This window comes from Hyperolius riggenbachi, chromosome 1 (genome assembly GCF_040937935.1).
Source record: "Hyperolius riggenbachi isolate aHypRig1 chromosome 1, aHypRig1.pri, whole genome shotgun sequence".
In the NCBI taxonomy this organism is placed as follows: Eukaryota; Metazoa; Chordata; class Amphibia; order Anura; family Hyperoliidae; genus Hyperolius; species Hyperolius riggenbachi.
Window position 1 is genome coordinate 240,689,485 of NC_090646.1, and position 19,082 is coordinate 240,708,566.

The following is a 19,082-nucleotide window of genomic DNA, read 5'->3' on the forward strand; positions in this document are numbered from 1 at the left end:
TCTTGTATCACAGATGCACATTTTCTGCTGCCATTCGCTGGCTCCCAATCACATGACTCGCATAGTTCTGGCATTACCATTACTCTGTGCTTGGATGTGTGTGCCTGTGCCATGGCTGTTATGACTTGCAGTGCCTTGTAAGGTGTTGACACCCCTCACATACAGAATCCCACTGACTGTGCAGGCAAGCAGTGGATAGCCAATCAGGCACTTAGCAATGTATGTCAAGCACCTCAAAAATGTAATTGTTGGGTCACAATGATGTTTCCTTCATTTGGCGTAAAAGAGGAGAAGCTTTCTGGACTGGACATTTTTTGCTCAACTATAAATAAAAGATGAGAAATGTTTTTTTTTCCCCACAATAATGCCTCTTGTACATTTTCTTATTATCTTTTGGGAGACACCTATGTCATTTACAGTCAAAAAAGTACTTGCTGGTTTAATAAAAGTAACTTGAAGTCAAAATTTGCCAGGTGTATAAATAATTATGGGCAGCACTGTACATAAAAGATGGACCCAGGAAAAGGACCAGGGGGTTGATCCGCTGCCGTCTTTGGCACTCAAAATGCTTCTGCAGCGATATTTTGATTCAGATGCCCCACGGTCTGACCCGGGGAAAAGAGAGAGGAAAATAAGGATAATAGAGAGAGGGAAAGAAAAGGTGAAAGTCCAGCGAAAGTGAGTCCACTTTGGATTCCGGTGTAATCTGGCTGATTAGTGTCCTGGTTATTCCGATGTAATCTTAGTGGTTAGTGTCCTGGTCCTGCCTTTACCCCCTTGGCTGCATGTAGTGAGTACAGGTGGATCATGTGCATGAGTCTAGCCATGGTTGAGCAGGGCAAATTGCACAGATCTGGGTACAAATCCTGACATTGTGGCTAGTATGGTGTGTGTGGAGTAGCCACCAAACCATGACCCAGGGACAGGGGATCAGAGAAAACCAGTGGCTGCGGTGGTGAGTGGCACCTCTCACATACATAGGTGTTGTGGAAAGCGAGTTTTCGTAACTATAATTTATGGGTGGAAATGTGGGCGCTCGGGAGCTCGTTATGCAAACATGACTACAAATAGTGAGTACTTTGCCTCGGGCACCCAAATTTCCACCCATAAACAGTATTTGTATGTGCTCCTATAGTGGGCCCAAACTTCAGTGGCACCTCAGGCACCCACATTTCCTGTTTCCCTATGAATGGTATAGTAGTATAGGAAAGAGTCAAAGAGAAACTTCCACCTATTAAGAAATGGCATCTCTTTTTTAAACTAGCCTGCCATTACATTATACACACTAACTCTTTGATGTTTCCATTGATGTCACTGCCTGGCATACAAATCCATCCACCATACCTCCCCTCTGTACATCTTGGATCTTGTCTGCCATTACATTATACACACTTACTCTTTGATGTTTCCATTGATGTCACTGCCTGGCATACAAATCCATCCACCATACCTCCCCTCTATACATCTTGGATTTTGTCCAGAGATACTTCTCAATAGTGATGGCTCGAAACCTCTGATTTTATGTTTGCGAACCTTGAGCGCAAATGTCCGCAAAAGTTTGCGAACCTGCAAACTTTTCAAACCGCAATAGACTTCAATGGGCAGGCGAACTTTCAAAACTTCAAACATTAATTCTGGCCACAAAAGTGATGGAAAAGATGCTTCAAGGGGTCTAACACCTGGAGGGGAGCATGGTGGAGTGGGATACACGCCAAAAGTCCTGGGGAAAATTACGGATTTCACGCAGAGCAGGGTTTTAAGGACAGAAATCACATTGCATGCTAAATTGAAGACATAAAGTGCTTTAAAACATCTTGCATGTGTATACATCAATCAGGAATTGTAATTAGTGTACTGCTTCACACTGACAGACCAAACTCACTGTGTAACGCACCACAAACAGCTGTTTGTGTAGTGATGGTCGTGCTGGACTGGTGCGCACCATGGCGAGAGTGCAGGCCATGGCGGTTTTCAAACCCATATGGTCGCCGGGCTGAGGTAGTTCAATGACAGAACAACAGTGACTTTCCAGCTGATCGAATTTGGTCTGTCCACAATGAAGCAACGACCTTATTATCTTGGGTCAGGTGTGCCCCCCAACACACTCATAAATCCGCTTCATTGTGATACGCAAGCCCCTTCACCGCGGCAAGGTAACGATCACGAAGAGGAATTGACACATGTACATGCCTTTTGTTTTGTTGTTGCAGCCACAGTGCAGCCAGAAAAATTAGTCAGACATGTACTATGTGTGCCAGAGATGACACCACTTGCCTTTCAACATTACGGTACAGTTTGGGTATTGCCTTTTTTGAGAAATAATTGTGGCCTAGTATCCTTCACTGTGGTGTGTGGCTTTGCTTTTATGTGCTGCTTTTCCTCAGGTGGTCATCCCATTGCAATTTGTGCTTTTTCATCATGTGCCTTCGTCAGGAAGTTGTCCCTACACGGGTCTTGGTCTTTCCATGGCTCAATGTTTGGTGGCAGAGAGTACAGATGTCATTTCTCTCATCTGAGGCAGACACACAAAAAAAATTCCACACCGCTGAGCCCTGGGATGATGGCACTTTGGTGGCTGCCGACTGAGTGTTAAGTGGGATGCCAGAATCAGAGCAGGAGGAGTAAGATATGTCATGGTTCTGTGTGGAAGCTGAGGTGTTCTGTGTTAAATAGTCAGCTACATCCTGACAATCTTGGGGGTTGATGGCACGTGCCTTCTGAACACTGTACTTTGGTCCAGGGCCGCACAAAATCATGACAGCACGACCTCAAACAGACCTGCCGGGTAGACTGCCTCTGCCTGTTTTGTCCATATTGGGGGGGATGAAGTGAAAAGTATGCACTGACTTGACTAATACAATGTGCAGTCACACAGGTGCAGTGAAAGGTATACACTAACTGCTGGTATAACAATGTGCAGTCACACAGGTGGAGTGAAAAGGTATGCTGGCATGGTATAACAATGTGCAGTCACACAGGTGCAGTAAAAAGTATGCAGTGACTGGTATTACAATACAATGTGCAGCTGTCACACACACAGGCGCAATTAACAGGTATGCAGTGACTGGTATATAAAACAGCGTGCTGTCACACAGGTGCAGTAAAAGGTATGCAGTGACTGGTATTACAACACATGTGCAGCTGTCACACACACAGGTGCAGTTACCAGGTATGCACGGACTGGTATATAAAATGGTGTGCTGTCACACAGGTGCAGTGAAAGGTATGCACGGACTGGTATCAATACAATGTGCAGCTGTCACACACACAGGTGCAGTGAAAAGGTATGCACTGAATGTGCTGGGCCTGGCACAGTATAGCAATTAGCAAGGGCCAACTGCGACAGACAGGGCTGTATATGTAAGTGTCAGTGGGCCACACACAAAAAAAAACACATCACAAGAACATTAGCTCTCAAAAGAGCTGTTTTTGGGTACTTTTCATCAACAAATATCAGCAAGGAGCAAGCTAACAGACCTCCTAACTATCGCTTTCCCTATCCCTCCAATGTCTCTCCCTTCTCTCACTAATACTACAGCACACAGAGTGAGAACATGGGCGATGCTGCTGCCTTATATAATGGTGGGGGGGGGAGGGGCTCCAGGAGGGAGTGCCGCCTGATTGGCTACCATGGGTATGCTGACTGTGATGTAGAGGGTCAAAGTTTAGCCCAATGATGTAGTATAGGGGGCAGGTCGAACTCGCATAAAGTTTGCATTCGATCACGAACATGAACCACTGATGTTCGCGCGAATAAGTTTTCATGATAACTGTTCGGACCATCTCTTCTCCTTAACTGCTCTCTCTGCTTCTCCAACATCCCTCCCCACAAGGCTTGCCCCACCTTCAACTCATTCAAGCAGGCCTTAACTGCTTCTGGACTGAAGCAGTACGAATCTACGTCCAACAGGTGGTGCTGCGGCTCTGACTAGACATAGATTCTATTACTTCCGTATTCCATGTCCCCGCCGTTTTGCTGATATTGCCGCTCTCTATCCCTAAATTGCAATCTTTGCAACATTGTTTATTATAAAAATAGTGAACATCAATATTTTGTGTATCATTATTTAATGCTGTGTGTCCCTGTGTAGCATTGTCTAATGTAGCAAAGTCTCTCCTAGATTGTGTACAGCACTGCGTTATGTGATAGTGATTGATAAAGAAGGTTTTAATAATAATAATTAGTGGTTTCTCAGTCCCATCGGTTTTTGTGGGCGGCATCTAATATTTCGGTTGCGGAGTGAATTCTTCCAGTACTGTATGGCAAAATGGCTGCCTGATGGTTCAGAGAAGCTAATAATTTATAGGCTCACTTTAGAACCGCCTTCAATGAGTCCTCATCCACCCGCAACCACCTCTCGGTGGGAGTCCCCCAAGGTTCGGTCCTTGGCCCCCTACTGTTCACCCTATACACATCCTCCATTGGCAAGGTTATCTCCTCCATGGGTTTTAACTATCATCTGTATGCAGATGACACCCAGATCTACCTCCACACCCCTGACATATCCACCACTACCATGGACAAGGTCTCCTCCTGTCTATCAGCCATCTCCTCCTGGATGTCCGCTAGGTTCCTGAAACTAAACCTAGACAAAACGGAATTTATGATCTTCCCACCCCGGACATCCATAAACCTCCCAGATGTGCATGTAACTGTTAACCACACTACCATTCACCCTACCTCTCAAGCCCGCTGTCTGGGTGTCACCCTGGACTGCGCACTCTCCTTCAATCCCCACATCCAAAACCTCACAAAGTCCTGCAACTTCCACCTTCGTAACATCTGTAAGATTCGCCCTTTCCTGACCTCTGCCACCACCAAACTCCTCATCCATGCCCTCATAATTTCCCGCCTTGACTACTGCAATGCCCTGCTGTCTGGTCTCCCTATGACCCGAACAGCCCCACTGCAGTCCATCATGAATGCAGCAGCCAGAATTATTCACTGCTCCCATCGCTCCACCATGGCGGATCCCCTCCTTGAATCCCTCCACTGGCTTCCTATCCAGTCCAGATTCAAGATACTGTGTCTGACCTACAAATCTGTCCACAAAACCTGTCCAACCTACATTTCCGATCTTACTCAGAGGTACACACCTAGCCGCTCACTCCGCTCTTCCAATGAACTTCGCCTAACCGCCCCCCGCATCACCCAGTCCCATGCACGCCTCCAGAACTTCTCAAGAGCTGCTCCAACACTATAGAACTCCCTACCTCCACCCATTAGGGCAGCGCCCTCCTTCAACATCTTCAAGATAGCCCTCAAAACTCACCTTTTCACTTTGGCTTACTACCCCTCACAAGTGCTCTAAACCCACAGCTGAACTCTGGTCTCCTACCTCTCGTGTCCCTACCTCTCCCTTTAGATTGTAAGCCTTTGGGCAGGGCCCTCCTCCTTTTGTGTCCAACCTGATCATGCACCTCCATTACTGTGAACCCATGCTAGGCATCTGAGTGAACCTAACTTGCCTAATCTCCATGCTCCATCCAGTGACTGACTAAGCATTACCTTGTACTCATACTGTGCTGCATGATCTGATCTTTCTTGTATTCAGGTATTGTCATTTTGCTGTATGTCACCCCTAAATATTGTATGTATCCCTATTTATTGTCCAGCGCTGCGTAATATGTTGGCGCTTTATAAATACAACAAAAAAATAAATAAATAAATAAATAGTGTAGAAAGGTAAAGGAATTCTCCACAAGTTGGGTTTCTACACGTTTCTTCTTGGAGTCTCAAGAGTGGGTCTAATATAATGACATTTCTGGAGAACTCCCAAAAGATACATCCCCTTCTAGCAAGGCTAAGTAACTTCTTGCTTAGAATCTATACTTTATAACCAAACCACAGGGAAAATAAACCAATAATTATTTTTTTTAGCACAGGAACAGCCACTGCTACATTTAAATTATACAGAACTTGATATATGGTGACACCTTGTGGCTATAGTAAGACATAGCACAACAGAAAATGTTTCACTCTCTACACAGGTAAATTGTAAGAACCGCACAACCAATAACAATCATAATGATCTATATTTACATAGTACTGACACATTTGCAAAGGGCTGAAAAAGTACAATTCATCAGTTATTGTCCTTTAACCACTTCACAACTGAGGGGATTTACCCCTGAAACACCAGAGCAATTTTTACCTTTCAGCACTCCTTCCATTCATTCGTCTATAACTTTATCATTACTTATCACAATGAAATGAACTATATCTTGTTTTTTTCGCCACCAATTAGGCTTTCTTTAGGTGGGACATTATGCCAAGAATTATTTTATTCTAAATGTGTTTTAATGGGAAAATAGGAAAAATGTGGGAAAAAAATCATTATGTTTCAGTTTTCGGCCATTATAGTTTTTAAATAATGCATGCTACTGTAATTAAAACCCATGAAATTTATTTGCCCATTTGACCCGGTTAAAAAAACGTTTAAATTATGTCCATATCACAATGTTTGGCGCCAATATTTTATTTGGAAATGAAGGTGTCTTTTTTTCAGTTTTGCATCCATCCCTCACAAGGAATAGAAAAGCAAAAAAAATGTCTGGCACTGTAGCTTTAATGCAAAAGCAGCAGGTGTACAAGCAAAAATGGTAGATGAGTCACATAAACATGTCCATAAATGGTGGTACTTATCGTGCTCTGTGCTGGAGTAATTACAAGCCCTAATTACAAGCCCATCGTTTATAAAGTAACAGTGTTATACCCTCTTGACATAAATATTTAAAGTTCAGTCCCTAAGGTAACTATTTATGTTTTTTTTTATTGTAATTTTTTTTTTTAATTACAAAAAAAAAAATAATAATTGGGGAGTGTGGGAAGTATTGAGTTAATTTATTGTGTAAAACTAATGTATGTGTATATGAAAAATGCTTTAGGGTGTAGTTTTACTATTTGGCCACAAGATGGCCACAGTGATTTTTTGTTCATGCGACCTGCAAACGTCCGGAAGTATGCTTGCAGGAAGCACAATGAGACTGGGAAAATCACAATGATCACGCTGCTTCTCATAGAAGCAGCTGATCATTGCGGGGGCTTAGATCAACAAACGGGAGCGGTTTTTCCCATTAATTGATTTCCGTGCGAGCGGGCGGCGGCGTACATGAGCGGCGGGAGCACGCGCACGAGCGAGCGGGAGCGCGCACGAGCGAGTGGGAGCGCGGACAGCGGCGGTAGCGCGGGAGCTGCGGATATCTCCGTCCCTGGGGGTGAAAGGATGGAAAAAGAGACGAAGATATCCGCACCAGTGGGGGTAAAGTGGTTAAAGAGAACCTGAAGTGCATATGTGGAGGCTGCCATATTTATTTCCATAAAAATAAACCTAGTTGCCTGGCAGTCTTGCTGGTCACTTTGGCAGTAGTGTCTGAACAACACACACGCATGCACGCAAGCACACACACACACATACTTTCATAATAGTAGACTATATCTCAACCTCTTGATTTCTGTATTATTGCAGTTATAAATAAGCATAGAGTTGATGTATTTTGCAGGTTATTAAATGCAAGGCAGCAGTGATGTGGGAAGCAGGAAAACCGCTGTCTGTTGAAGAAATTGAAGTTGCTCCACCAAAGGCTAATGAAGTTCGCATAAAGGTGAAACATTGTTTATCTTGTTGTGAAATATTTTATTTTTTGTGAGAAAGCATTATATTTTTATTTTAAGTGAATTATTATTTCTTCTTGGAAGTGGTGATGGCCCATACGCAATTCACTTTTTCTCCCTGAGTTTTCTCCTAAGTGATATTTTCAAACTTGTCAATAAAATGCCTTTTAAATCACCAGCAAGCAAGAAAATACTTAAAATTATTACGACAGTACTTTTTCACTGACTTTTTGGAACTTTTTCAATTGAAAAGTGCTGAAAAAACATTCTAAATAGAAGATGAAAAATTATCTCCTAGGAAAAAATCAGGAAAAAAAGTGAATTGCATGTGGGCCAATGAAGTTTAATTCTTGGCAGTTTAGCATATGTGTGTGTATCACATACTGAAAAAGCATTTTTTCAGAGAAAAAAAAAAAGAATAAGGATTTTTTCTCAATGCATCTACTGCGTGAAAACAGAGTTAAGCTACGTACACACATGTGATAATTGTAACACCATCGGGGATTGTGAAACCATCCGTCAGGAGACAATTCAGGGACTGATGCTGTACAGACACGCATTGCTACCTATAGGCTAGCAAACCCTTCTGTTGCTATGGAGGAGCTATGGAGGGGCTCCTGGGGGACCAGGGGCAGATGGTTGACGATCAGCACAGCACACAGAGAAGTGGATTAATGCTGGTGATGCGGAGCAAAAATAACATTGTAATAGGTCCAGCTCAGGCGTCTGGATTTGCTACGGGTCAGGGTCAGACACAACAGATCCTGTACAAATTGAACAACTTTCAGCTGAACGGTAGTTATTATCGCATGTGTGTACATAGCTTCAGTTATACAGCAGATATATACCCCAACCCAAGGCATGCTCTCTCAGGGATGAACAAGCCTCTGATTAGTCCTCCCGTTGGCAGGTATTTTAAGGCTTTTCAATTACGTTTTTATTTCTATGTTTTGTGTATAGGTTGTTGCCACGGGCATTTGTCGATCAGATGATCACATATTAAATGGAGCGGTAACAAGAGCAAAGCTTCCCATCATTCTAGGCCACGAAGGTGCCGGAATAGTTGAAAGTGTTGGCGAAGGAGTGGCTTCAGTTAAACCAGGTAAGTACAACCTTCCTGACCTTCCACTGTACTAAAAGCACAGTCTGAGAACTATGTCCAGTGATATGGCTGTGGCTGCAAGTGGAGATCCAATACATATAACAGTGGGACCACCCACACCTTTTTACAGAAAAGGCCCGTATTTACAAAGCTCAGCACAGTTGCCATGCACAGGGAGCGCACAGCAATTTCATCATTACATGTTAGTGTTGTGCTATATTGGTGCGACATCATTGCCTAGGTGTACAGGGAGCAATTTTACAGTGCTTTTATGAACTAAGTAACTACAGCCACATATATAAGTTCCTGAATTCTGTAGAGATGAACAGGTGTTCAGAGATGGACAAATGAACTTGAGCTTTGTCGACATTGCACATGCAGACTGAAAGCAGCAGAGAATGTACTGCAACAAATTCCAAAATATTGTTAACAAACATTCAAGCTTGTGGCTGATTCACATATATATCGTATATAAATCCAATGCACCTGCCTTTTGTCTGTAGGGTGTCTGCTCTGCTGCTGCTGTACAATGCAGTGTATGCAGTGTGAAGCCGTTTTTAGGCATCTGCTACCTACTATTGATGACCTCTTCTATTCTCCATCTATACTCATAGCCTGGGACAATAAATATGCTCTTTTGGTTTCCAGTACCACCTGTATGCTGGAGACACTCAAAACTGTCTCTCAGCTCCTGAACCTCTCTATACTATTGTCTCAAGTGAGTCAAAAATGTACAGGGCATGACATTAGCCCAGGCTCCACTTACCTGCATAAGTTGTAAGGTATGCAACTAGCATGACGTACAGTATAACCTATAGGGGTGCAGGGGTGTAACTAGACATCAATGGGCCCCCTGCGAAACTTTGGATGGGGCCCCCCACCCCCTCGCTTTCTGCACAGGAAAACTGAGGACCAATGTGTTTTCCCCATGCAGATAAAAACACTTAGACTTAAAGGAAATGACAGGCAATCTATGCTACCCCCAGATCTACTTACCCAGGGCTTCCTCCAGCCCCTTGCAGCTGACAAGTCTCTTGTTGCAGTTCTGTTCCCAGTACATACATACATACACAGCCGTTTCCCAGAGAATAGGATCTTTAAGACGCTCGACAACTGAATGCCAAGTATGGCAAACGCTCAACTTCCATTTTGCACCCGTCGTGTAAAAATGTGTGACGCCGCTCACAGGAAGATGGATCGGAGAACGCTCGTCGTTCCTGGATCCATCTTCTTACATGTTGTGCCAGTGAATACCGTATTTAGGTTTGAGACAGTGAGCTGACTAAATGTTCACTTTCCTCCCTCCCCCTACCCAGCATCTACTCATTGCTGGTCAGTGTTCTTATCAGGATGATCTCCTGCAGCAGCTCTGATAAAAGTCAAGGACCTGTGAATCTTCTCACTAGCAGCTATGTACTGTGAGCCTGTTGAGAGCAATGTATGGGCAGCTTAGGCTGTACACCATACAATGCCAATATAGCAGCTCTCGGGAAGTTTACAGCACACAGCTGCAGGTCAGAAGATTCACATGTCCTTTGCTTTTATCAGCGCAGGAGATCATCCTGATAAGGACACACAGACCAGTGTGATGATCCCTGTCTCTTCCTGCAGGCTGCCGCCCTCAGCATAGCGACCCCACTCACGTCTGCTCCATGTGTGTCCCCATGCAGCAGCTCCAGCTACACACATACACTCCTCTCCTCTCTCACCCCCATCAGCCCCAGCGGCACGCATGCAAGGCTCCATGGCCAATCAATAGGGTTATGTGAGTGATGTTGCCAGGGCGACACAGAAACTGTCAGCAGAGAGGTGGACGCCTGAACTGGACACAGACTCAGTCCTCTGCCTCTTGCTACTTGTACAGACAGCTGGGCTGGCTGGCTGGGAGGGAGAGGTAATTTGCTAATTGATCAGCCCCCCCTGGGAGGTGAAAGACAATGGAGCCTATTGCAGGAGCAAGGCTCCAGATACACCTCTGACTACATGAGAGCACATGCTATATGGAGGAACAACAATGACATGCTGAACATAAGATATATTCACTGTAACTTTATCAATCAGTGACATTCTGAATTTTTTTTGCCACTGTTATTATAGGATCTTGGACTCAGTATAAGACAAGCTCTCAATGAGGCAGGGACAGTTAGACATCAATCTTACCCACTCTGCTGGGTTGTAAAAGTAATCAGAGGCCATAAGGTCATGTGTGATAAGAATCTAGGAATCTCTTTGGAATGATTGCTGATAAGGGACAGTGTAGAACTTTTTTTCACCCTGTGACTCTTTTGTTTGTAACTTGTACATTAAGTCTTCAGAACTTTGCTGCAATGTGAGACAGATGTTTTTTTATGAACCCCAGGGAGCAGGGACAGTGTACAAATTCCAAAGTGTGTGTGAGTCCTTATCTGTGTGGTGGACACATGCAGTCAATATAACAATGATGCGAGAGCAGAATACGTTTTTTTTTCTCCATGCCCTTAGCTACCAGTCTCTCAAACTTTCCCCCCAAGGGCCCCCTGTGGCTTCTGGGCCCCCCTGCGGAGGCATCCCTTGCAGGGTCTATTGTTACGCCTCTGTAGGGGTGGATGGGACACGCATAGGGAAGGGCGGCTTTCCTGATGATTCCTATTTAAAAACCTCATTTGCTATGGGCGCTTCAGCTCTGACTTGAGCGTTGTATGGGGGGATTCTTTGTGGTGGGGGTTTTATGTTTATGTCTGTGGCACTTTACTTTGCTCCTGATGAAATCTTATTTAGATGAAACATGTCGCGCACGATGTAACACTATATATATGTATGCACTCACTTGTTTTATACCTGCTTCCCTCATACTGCTACCTAGCACTTTTATTGGGTGGAATAGGTACATGTTGTAGTTACTGTATGTACTATACTGCCACATGTGTTAGTTCATAGTTTGGATGCCTTCAGTGTTAATCTACATTGTTCATAGTCATGAAAATAAAGAAAACTCTTTTTAAATGAGAAGGTGTGTCCAAACTTTTGGTCTCTCTCTCTCTCTCGTATAAATTATATATTTTTTTTATTCTTTTTTGTGTAGGTGACAAAGTAATTCTGCTGTTTAATCCGCAGTGTGGAGAATGCAAACACTGCAAAGATCCAAAGGCTAATTTATGTCTCAAGTCTGAGTATGTACTTTTTATTTAAAACTCTAATTCAGTCTTATATGATAGTAAATTGGCATTAATTAGCAGTAATGAGCGAAAATGCCGATATTCTTTTCGCATTATTCTTCGTGAAAATAATGTTGAATTCTGTATTCAAGTGGAAATGCCATTGAAAATATGTTTTGCTCTCCCTGCTGCCGCTAAACTCGGGGGTGGTGTCAAATACTATTCCCCCTCCAAGTTGTCGCAACTTGTAGGCAGGGGCGCCGCCAGCGTACAAGCGAGGGGCCGATCCCCGCAAGCAGTCTCTATCTATCGCGATGGTAGCAACGCACCCTGTAATGACATAACTGCATGTCATCACAGGGGGAGCTCTTACCGATGCGATGGACGCCGGGACAGGAAGAAGATAGAGGCTGCGTGTGGGGATCGAGGTAGGTGAGTTGAAACTTTGCTCTACCCACTCCCCCTGCCCCTATGCTTGAGACACCTACCTATCTAACCTATACTGGGGGCACCTACCTATCTAACCTACACTGAGGGGTACCTATATATCTAAACTATACTGCGTGCACCTACCTAACTAATGTATACTGAGGGCATCTACCTATCTGACCTATATTGAGGGGTACCTACCTATTTAACCTATACTGCATGCACCTACCTATCTAACCTACACTGTGGGCACTTACCTATCTAGCCTATAGAGGTGTGGCAGGGGAGTGTCGTGAAGTGTCCCTTTTACTTATTTCAAAAAGTTGGGAGGTATGTATGAAATCCTAGGTGGGCATGAAATCCTAGGCTGTGCCTGAAATCCTAGGTGGGCATCGAGTTACAGGGGATTAACCACTTCCCGGCCGGTTAACGCACAGAGGCGGCCGGGAAGTGGAGCCCTTAAGGACCGGCTCACCCACAGAGGCGGCGGTCCATTTAAGGGCATGGGCGGAGCGATCGTGTCATCCGTGACGCCATCCTCCGCCGGCGCCTGTCACCGCTCGCCCGCCGCAACATCCCGCCGGCTATACGGAAGCGCCGGCGGGATGTTAACCCCGCGATCGCCGCATACAAAGTGTATAATACACTTTGTAATGTTTACAAAGTGTATTATACAGGCTGCCTCCTGCCCTGGTGGTCCCAGTGTCCGAGGGACCACCAGGGCAGGCTGCAGCCACCCTAGTCTGCACCCAAGCACACTGATTTCTCCCCCCCCTGCCCCAGATCGCCCACAGCACCCCTCAGACCCCCCCCCGCCCACCCCCCAGACCCCTGTTTGCACCCAATCACCCCCCTAATCACCCATCAATCACTCCCTGTCACTATCTGTCAACGCTATTTTTTTTTATCTCCCCCCCTGCCCACTGCCCCCTCCTGATCACCCCCCACCCCTCAGATTCTCCCCAGACCCCCCCCCCCAGACCCCCCCCCCCTGTGTACTGTATGCATCTATCCCCCCTGATCACCTGTCAATCACCTGTCAATCACCCATTAATCACCCCCTGTCACTGCCACCCATCAATCAGCCCCTAACCTGCCCCTTGCGGGCAATCTGATCACCCACCCACACCAATAGATCGCCCGCAGATCCGACATCAGATCACCACCCAAACGCAGTGTTTACATCTATTCTCTCCTCTAAACACCCACTAATTACCCATCAATCACCCATCAATCACCCCCTATCACCATCTGTCACTGTTACCCATCAGATCAGACCCTAATCTGCCCCTTGCAGGCACCCAATCACCTGGCCTACACGCTCAGATTGCCCTCAGACCCCCCCTTATCAATTCGCCAGTGCAATATTTACATCTGTTCTTCCCTGTAATAACCCACTGATCACCTGTCAATCACCCATCAATCACCCCCTGTCACTGCCACCCATCAATCACCCCCTGTCACTGACACCCATCAATCAGCCCCTAACCTGCCCCTTGCGGGCAATCTGATCACCCACCCACACCAATAGATCGCCCGCAGATCCGACATCAGATCACCACCCAAACGCAGTGTTTACATCTATTCTCTCCTCTAAACACCCACTAACCATCAATCACCCCCTATCACAACCTGTCACTGTTACCCATCAGATCAGACCCTAATCTGCCCCTTGCGGGCACCCAATCACCCGCCTACACGCTCAGATTGCCCTCAGACCCCCCCCCTTATCAATTCGCCAGGGCATTATTTACATCTGTCCTTCCCTGTAATAACCCACTAATCACCTGTCAATCACCTATCAATCACCCCCTGTCACTGCCACCCATCAATCACCCCCTGTCACTGCCACCCATCAATCAGCCCCTAACCTTCCCCTTGCGGGCAATCTGATCACCCACCCACACCAATAGATCGCCCGCAGATCCGACATCAGATCACCACCCAAGCGCAGTGTTTACATCTATTCTCTCCTCTAAACACCCACTAATTACCCATCAATCACCCATCAATCACCCCCTATCACCACCTGTCACTGTTACCCATCAGATCAGACCCTAATCTGCCCCTTGCGGGCACCCAATCACCCGCCTACACGCTCAGATTGCCCTCAGACCCCCCCTTATCAATTCGCCAGTGCATTAGTTACATCTGTTCTTCCCTGTAATAACCCACTGATCACCTGTCAATCACCTGTCAATCACCCATCAATCACCCCCTGTCACTGCCACCCATCAATCACCCCCTGGCACTGCCACCCATCAATCACCCCCTGTCACTGCCACTCATCAATCAGCCCCTAACCTGCCCCTTGCGGGCAATCTGATCACCCACCCACACCAATAGTTCGCCCGCAGATCTGACGTCAGATCACCTCCCAAGGGCAGTGTTTATATCTGTTCTCTACCCTAAACACCCACTAATTACCCATCAATCACCCCCTGTCACTGCTACCTATCAGATTAGACCCCTATCTGCCCCTAGGGCACTCAATCACCCGCCCACACCCTCAGAATGCCCTTAGGCCCCAGCCCTGATCACCTCGCCAGTGCATTGCTTGCATCTATTCCCCCCTCTAATCACACCTTGAGACACCCATCAATCACCTCCTGTCACCCCCTAGCACACCTACCCATCAGATCAGGCCCTAATTTGCCCCGTGTGGGCTCCTGATCACTCGGCCAAACCCTCAGATCCCCCTCAGACCCCCTTCCGATCACCTCCCCAGTGCATTGATTGCGTCTATTTTCCCCTCTAACCACCCCCTGAGACACCCATCAATCACCTCCTGTCACCCCCCTAGCACTCCTATCCATCAGATCAGGCCCAATACAACCTGTCATCTAAAAGGCCACCCTGCATATGACCGGTTCCACAAAATTCGCCCCCTCATAGACCACCTGTCATCAAAATTTGCAGATGCTTATACCCCTGAACAGTCATTTTGAGACATTTGGTTTCCAGACTACTCACGGTTTTGGGCCCGTAAAATGCCAGGGCGGTATAGGAACCCCAGAAACGGACCCCATTTTAGAAAAAAGACACCCCAATGTATTCTGTTAGGTGTATGACGAGTTCATAGAAGATTTTATTTTTTGTCAAAAGTTAGCGGAAATTGATTTTTGTTTTTTTTCACAAAGTGTCATTTTTCACTAACTTGTGACAAAAAAATAAAATCTTCTATGAACTCGCCATACACCTAACGGAATACCTTGGGGTGTCTTCTTTCTAAAATGGGGTCACTTGTGGGGTTCCTATACTGCCCCTAAAATGCCAGGGCAGTATAGAAACCCCACAAATGACCCCATTCTAGAAAGAAGACACCCAAACGTATTCCGTTAGGAGTATGGTGAGTTCATAGAAGATTTTATTTTTTGTCACAAGTTAGCGGAAAATGACACTTTGTGAAAAAAAACAATTAAAATCAATTTCCGCTAACTTGTGACAAAAAAATAAAAACTTCTATGAACTCACCATACTCCTAACGGAATACCCATAGCATGGGTATGTGTAAAAATACACCCCAAAACACATTGTACTACTTCTCCCGAGTACGGCGATACCACATGTGTGGCACTTTGTTGCACCCTAACTGCGCTAAAGGGCCCAAAGTCAAATGAGTACCTTTAGTATTTCACAGGTCATTTTGAGAAATTTCGTTTCAAGACTACTCCTCACGGTTTAGGGCCCCTAAAATGCCAGGGCAGTATAGGAACCCCACAAATGACCCCATTTTAAGAAAGAAGACACCCCAAGGTATTCCGTTAGTAGTATGGCGAGTTCATAGAAGATTTTTATTTTTTGTCACAAGTTAGCGGAAATTGATTTTAATTGTGTTTTTTCACAAAGTGTCATTTTCCGCTAACTTGTGACAAAAAATAAAATCTTCTATGAACTCACCATACTCCTAACGGAATACCTTGGGGTGTCTTCTTTCTAAAATGGGGTCATTTGTGGGGTTCCTATACTGCCCTGGCATTTTAGGGGCCCTAAACCGTGAGGAGTAGTCTTGAAACGAAATTTCTCAAAATGACCTGTGAAATCCTAAAGGTACTCATTGGACTTTGGGCCCTTTAGCGCAGTTAGGGTGCAAAAAAGTGCCACACATGTGGTATCGCCGTACTCAGGAGAAGTAGTATAATGTGTTTTGGGGTGTATTTTTACACATACCCATGCTGAGTGGGAGAAAGATCTCTGTAAATGGACAATTGTGTGTAAAAAAAATTAACAAATTGTCATTTACAGAGATATTTCTCCCACCCAGCATGGGTATGTGTAAAAATACACCCCAAAACACATTATACTACTTCTCCTGAGTACGGCAATACCACATGTGTGGCACTTTTTTTCAGCCTAACTGCGCTAAGGGGTCCAAAGTCCAATGAGCACCTTTAGGCTTTACAGGGGTGCTTACAATTTAGCACCCCCAAAATGTCAGGACAGTAAACACACCCCACAAATGACCCCATTTTGGAAAGTAGACCCTTCAAGGTATTCAGAGAGGGGCATGGTGAGTCCGTGGCAGATTTAATTTTTTTTTGTCGCAAGTTAGAAGAAATGGAAACCTTTTTTTTGTCACAAAGTGTCATTTTCCGCTTACTTGTGACAAAAAATAATATCTTCTATGAACTCACTATGCCTCTCAGTGAATACTTTGGGATGTCTTCTTTCCAAAATGGGGTCATTTGGGGGGTATTTATACTATCCTGGAATTCTAGCCCCTCATGAAACATGACAGGGGGTCAGAAAAGTCATAGATGCTTGAAAATGGGAAAATTCACTTTTTGCACCATAGTTTGTAAACGCTATAACTTTTACCCAAACCAATAAATATACACTGAATGGGTTTTCTTTTATCAAAAACATGTTTGTCCACATTTTTCGCGCTGCATGTATACAGAAATTTTACTTTATTTGAAAAATGTCAGCACAGAAAGTTAAAAAAAATCATTTTTTTGCCAAAATTCATGTCTTTTTTGATGAATATAATAAAAAGTAAAAATCGCAGGAGCAATCAAATAGCACCAAAAGAAAGCTTTATTAGTGACAAGAAAAGGAGCCAAAATTCATTTAGGTGGTAGGTTGTATGAGCGAGCAATAAACCGTGAAAGCTGCAGTGGTCTGAATGGAAAAAAAGTGGCCGGTCCTTAAGGGGTAGAAAGCCCTAGGTCCTCAAGTGGTTAATGTAGTCACCCCAGATGCTTGCATGAAAGGACTGCAGTGGATGAATGTGCCAGGCATCCACATACATGTATAGGTTACTGGTAAGATCAGCAGGTAAGAGGAGGGGAATATATTGAAATGAACCTAACACAACACACAAAATTGTAGAAGTTTTCACAATTAAATAACATTTTGCAATATCTCACATCTAAACATTAGTAGATTTAACCTCCTTGGCGGTATGAAAAATACCGCCAGGAGGAAGCGCAGCAGTTTTTTTTAAAAAAAAAAATTTTTTTAATCATGTAGCGAGCCGAGGGCTCGCTACATGATAGCCGCTGCTGAGCGGCATCCCCCCGCCCGCTTCGATCGCCTTCGGCGATCTCCGATCAGGAAATCCCGTTCATAGAACGGGATTTCCTGGAGGGCTTCCCCCGTCGCCATGGCGACGGGGCGGGATGACGTCACCGACGTCACTGACGTCGGGACGTCATTGGGAGTCCCGGGCCACCCCTCGGCGCTGCCTGGCACTGATTGGCCAGGCAGCGCTGGGGTCTGGGGGGGGGGGGGACCCGCGCCGCAGCAGATAGCGGCGATCGGGCAGGGGCCGGCGGCGATCAGAGTGCTGGCGCAGCTAGCAAAGTGCTAGCTGCGTCCAGCAAAAAAAAAATTATGAAAATCGGCCCAGCAGGGCCTGAGCGGCACCCTCCGGCGGCTTACCCCGTGTCACACACGGGGTTACCGCCAAGGAGGTTAAAGGAAACCTGAAGTGAGACATATATGGAGGCTGCTATATTTATTTCCTTTTAAACAATACAAATTGCCTGGCACTGGCAGCTCTGCTGGTCTATTTGGCTTCAGTAGAGCCAGAGTCACACCAGAAACAAGCATGCAGCTAATTTTGTCAGATCTGACAATAATGTCAGAAACACCTGATCTGCATATGCTTGTTCAGGGTCTATGGCTAAAAGTATTAGAGGCAGAGGATCATCAGGATAGCCAGGCAACTGGTATTGCTTAAAGGGAAGGTTCAGGAACACTAAATAAAAAAGAAAAATCGAAATCCACTTACCTGGGGCTTCCTCCAGCCCGTGGCAGGCAGGAGTTGCCCTCGGCGCTGCTCCGCAGGCTCCCGGTGGTCTCCGGTGGCCGACTCGACCTGGCCAGGCCGGCGGCCAGGTAGGGCATCTTCTGCGCTCCATTATGCGTGTCACGCCGGCGCGCTGACGTCATCGGACGTCCTCCGGGCTGTACTGCGCAGGCTCAGAGCTACTGAGCCTGCGCAGTACAGCCCGGAGGACGTCCGATGACGTCAGCGCGCCGGCGTGACACGCATAATGGAGCGCAGAAGAAGCCCGACCTGGCCGCCGGCCTGGCCAGGTCGGGTCGGCCACCGGAGACCACCGGGAGCCTGCGGAGCGGCACCGAAGGCACCTCCTGCCTGCCACGGGCTGGAGGAAGCCCCAGGTAAGTGGATTTCCATTTTTTTTTTGTGTGTCTGAACCTTCCCTTTAAAAGGAAATAAATATGGCAGCCTCCATATGCATCTCACTTCAGGTGTCCGTTAAACAGTCATTATATGATGGCTAAAAAACTGTACATTATTTTTAAAAAGCAAGCACCCATAAGCATGCATGTC

General features: G+C 45.7%; 1 protein-coding gene across 2 annotated transcripts in view; it reads left to right on the forward strand.

Moving 5' to 3' along the window:
• The window catches only part of LOC137504083 (alcohol dehydrogenase 1-like), an 86,005-nt gene that overhangs the window by 13,602 nt on the left and 53,321 nt on the right, over positions 1-19,082 (forward strand). For both annotated transcript variants that reach the window (XM_068232057.1, XM_068232065.1), the window contains exons 2-4: positions 7,504-7,605; positions 8,576-8,717; positions 11,779-11,866. In XM_068232057.1, the coding sequence (XP_068088158.1) occupies positions 7,504-7,605; positions 8,576-8,717; positions 11,779-11,866 (332 nt within the window). The remainder of the gene's footprint in view (positions 1-7,503; positions 7,606-8,575; positions 8,718-11,778; positions 11,867-19,082) is intronic.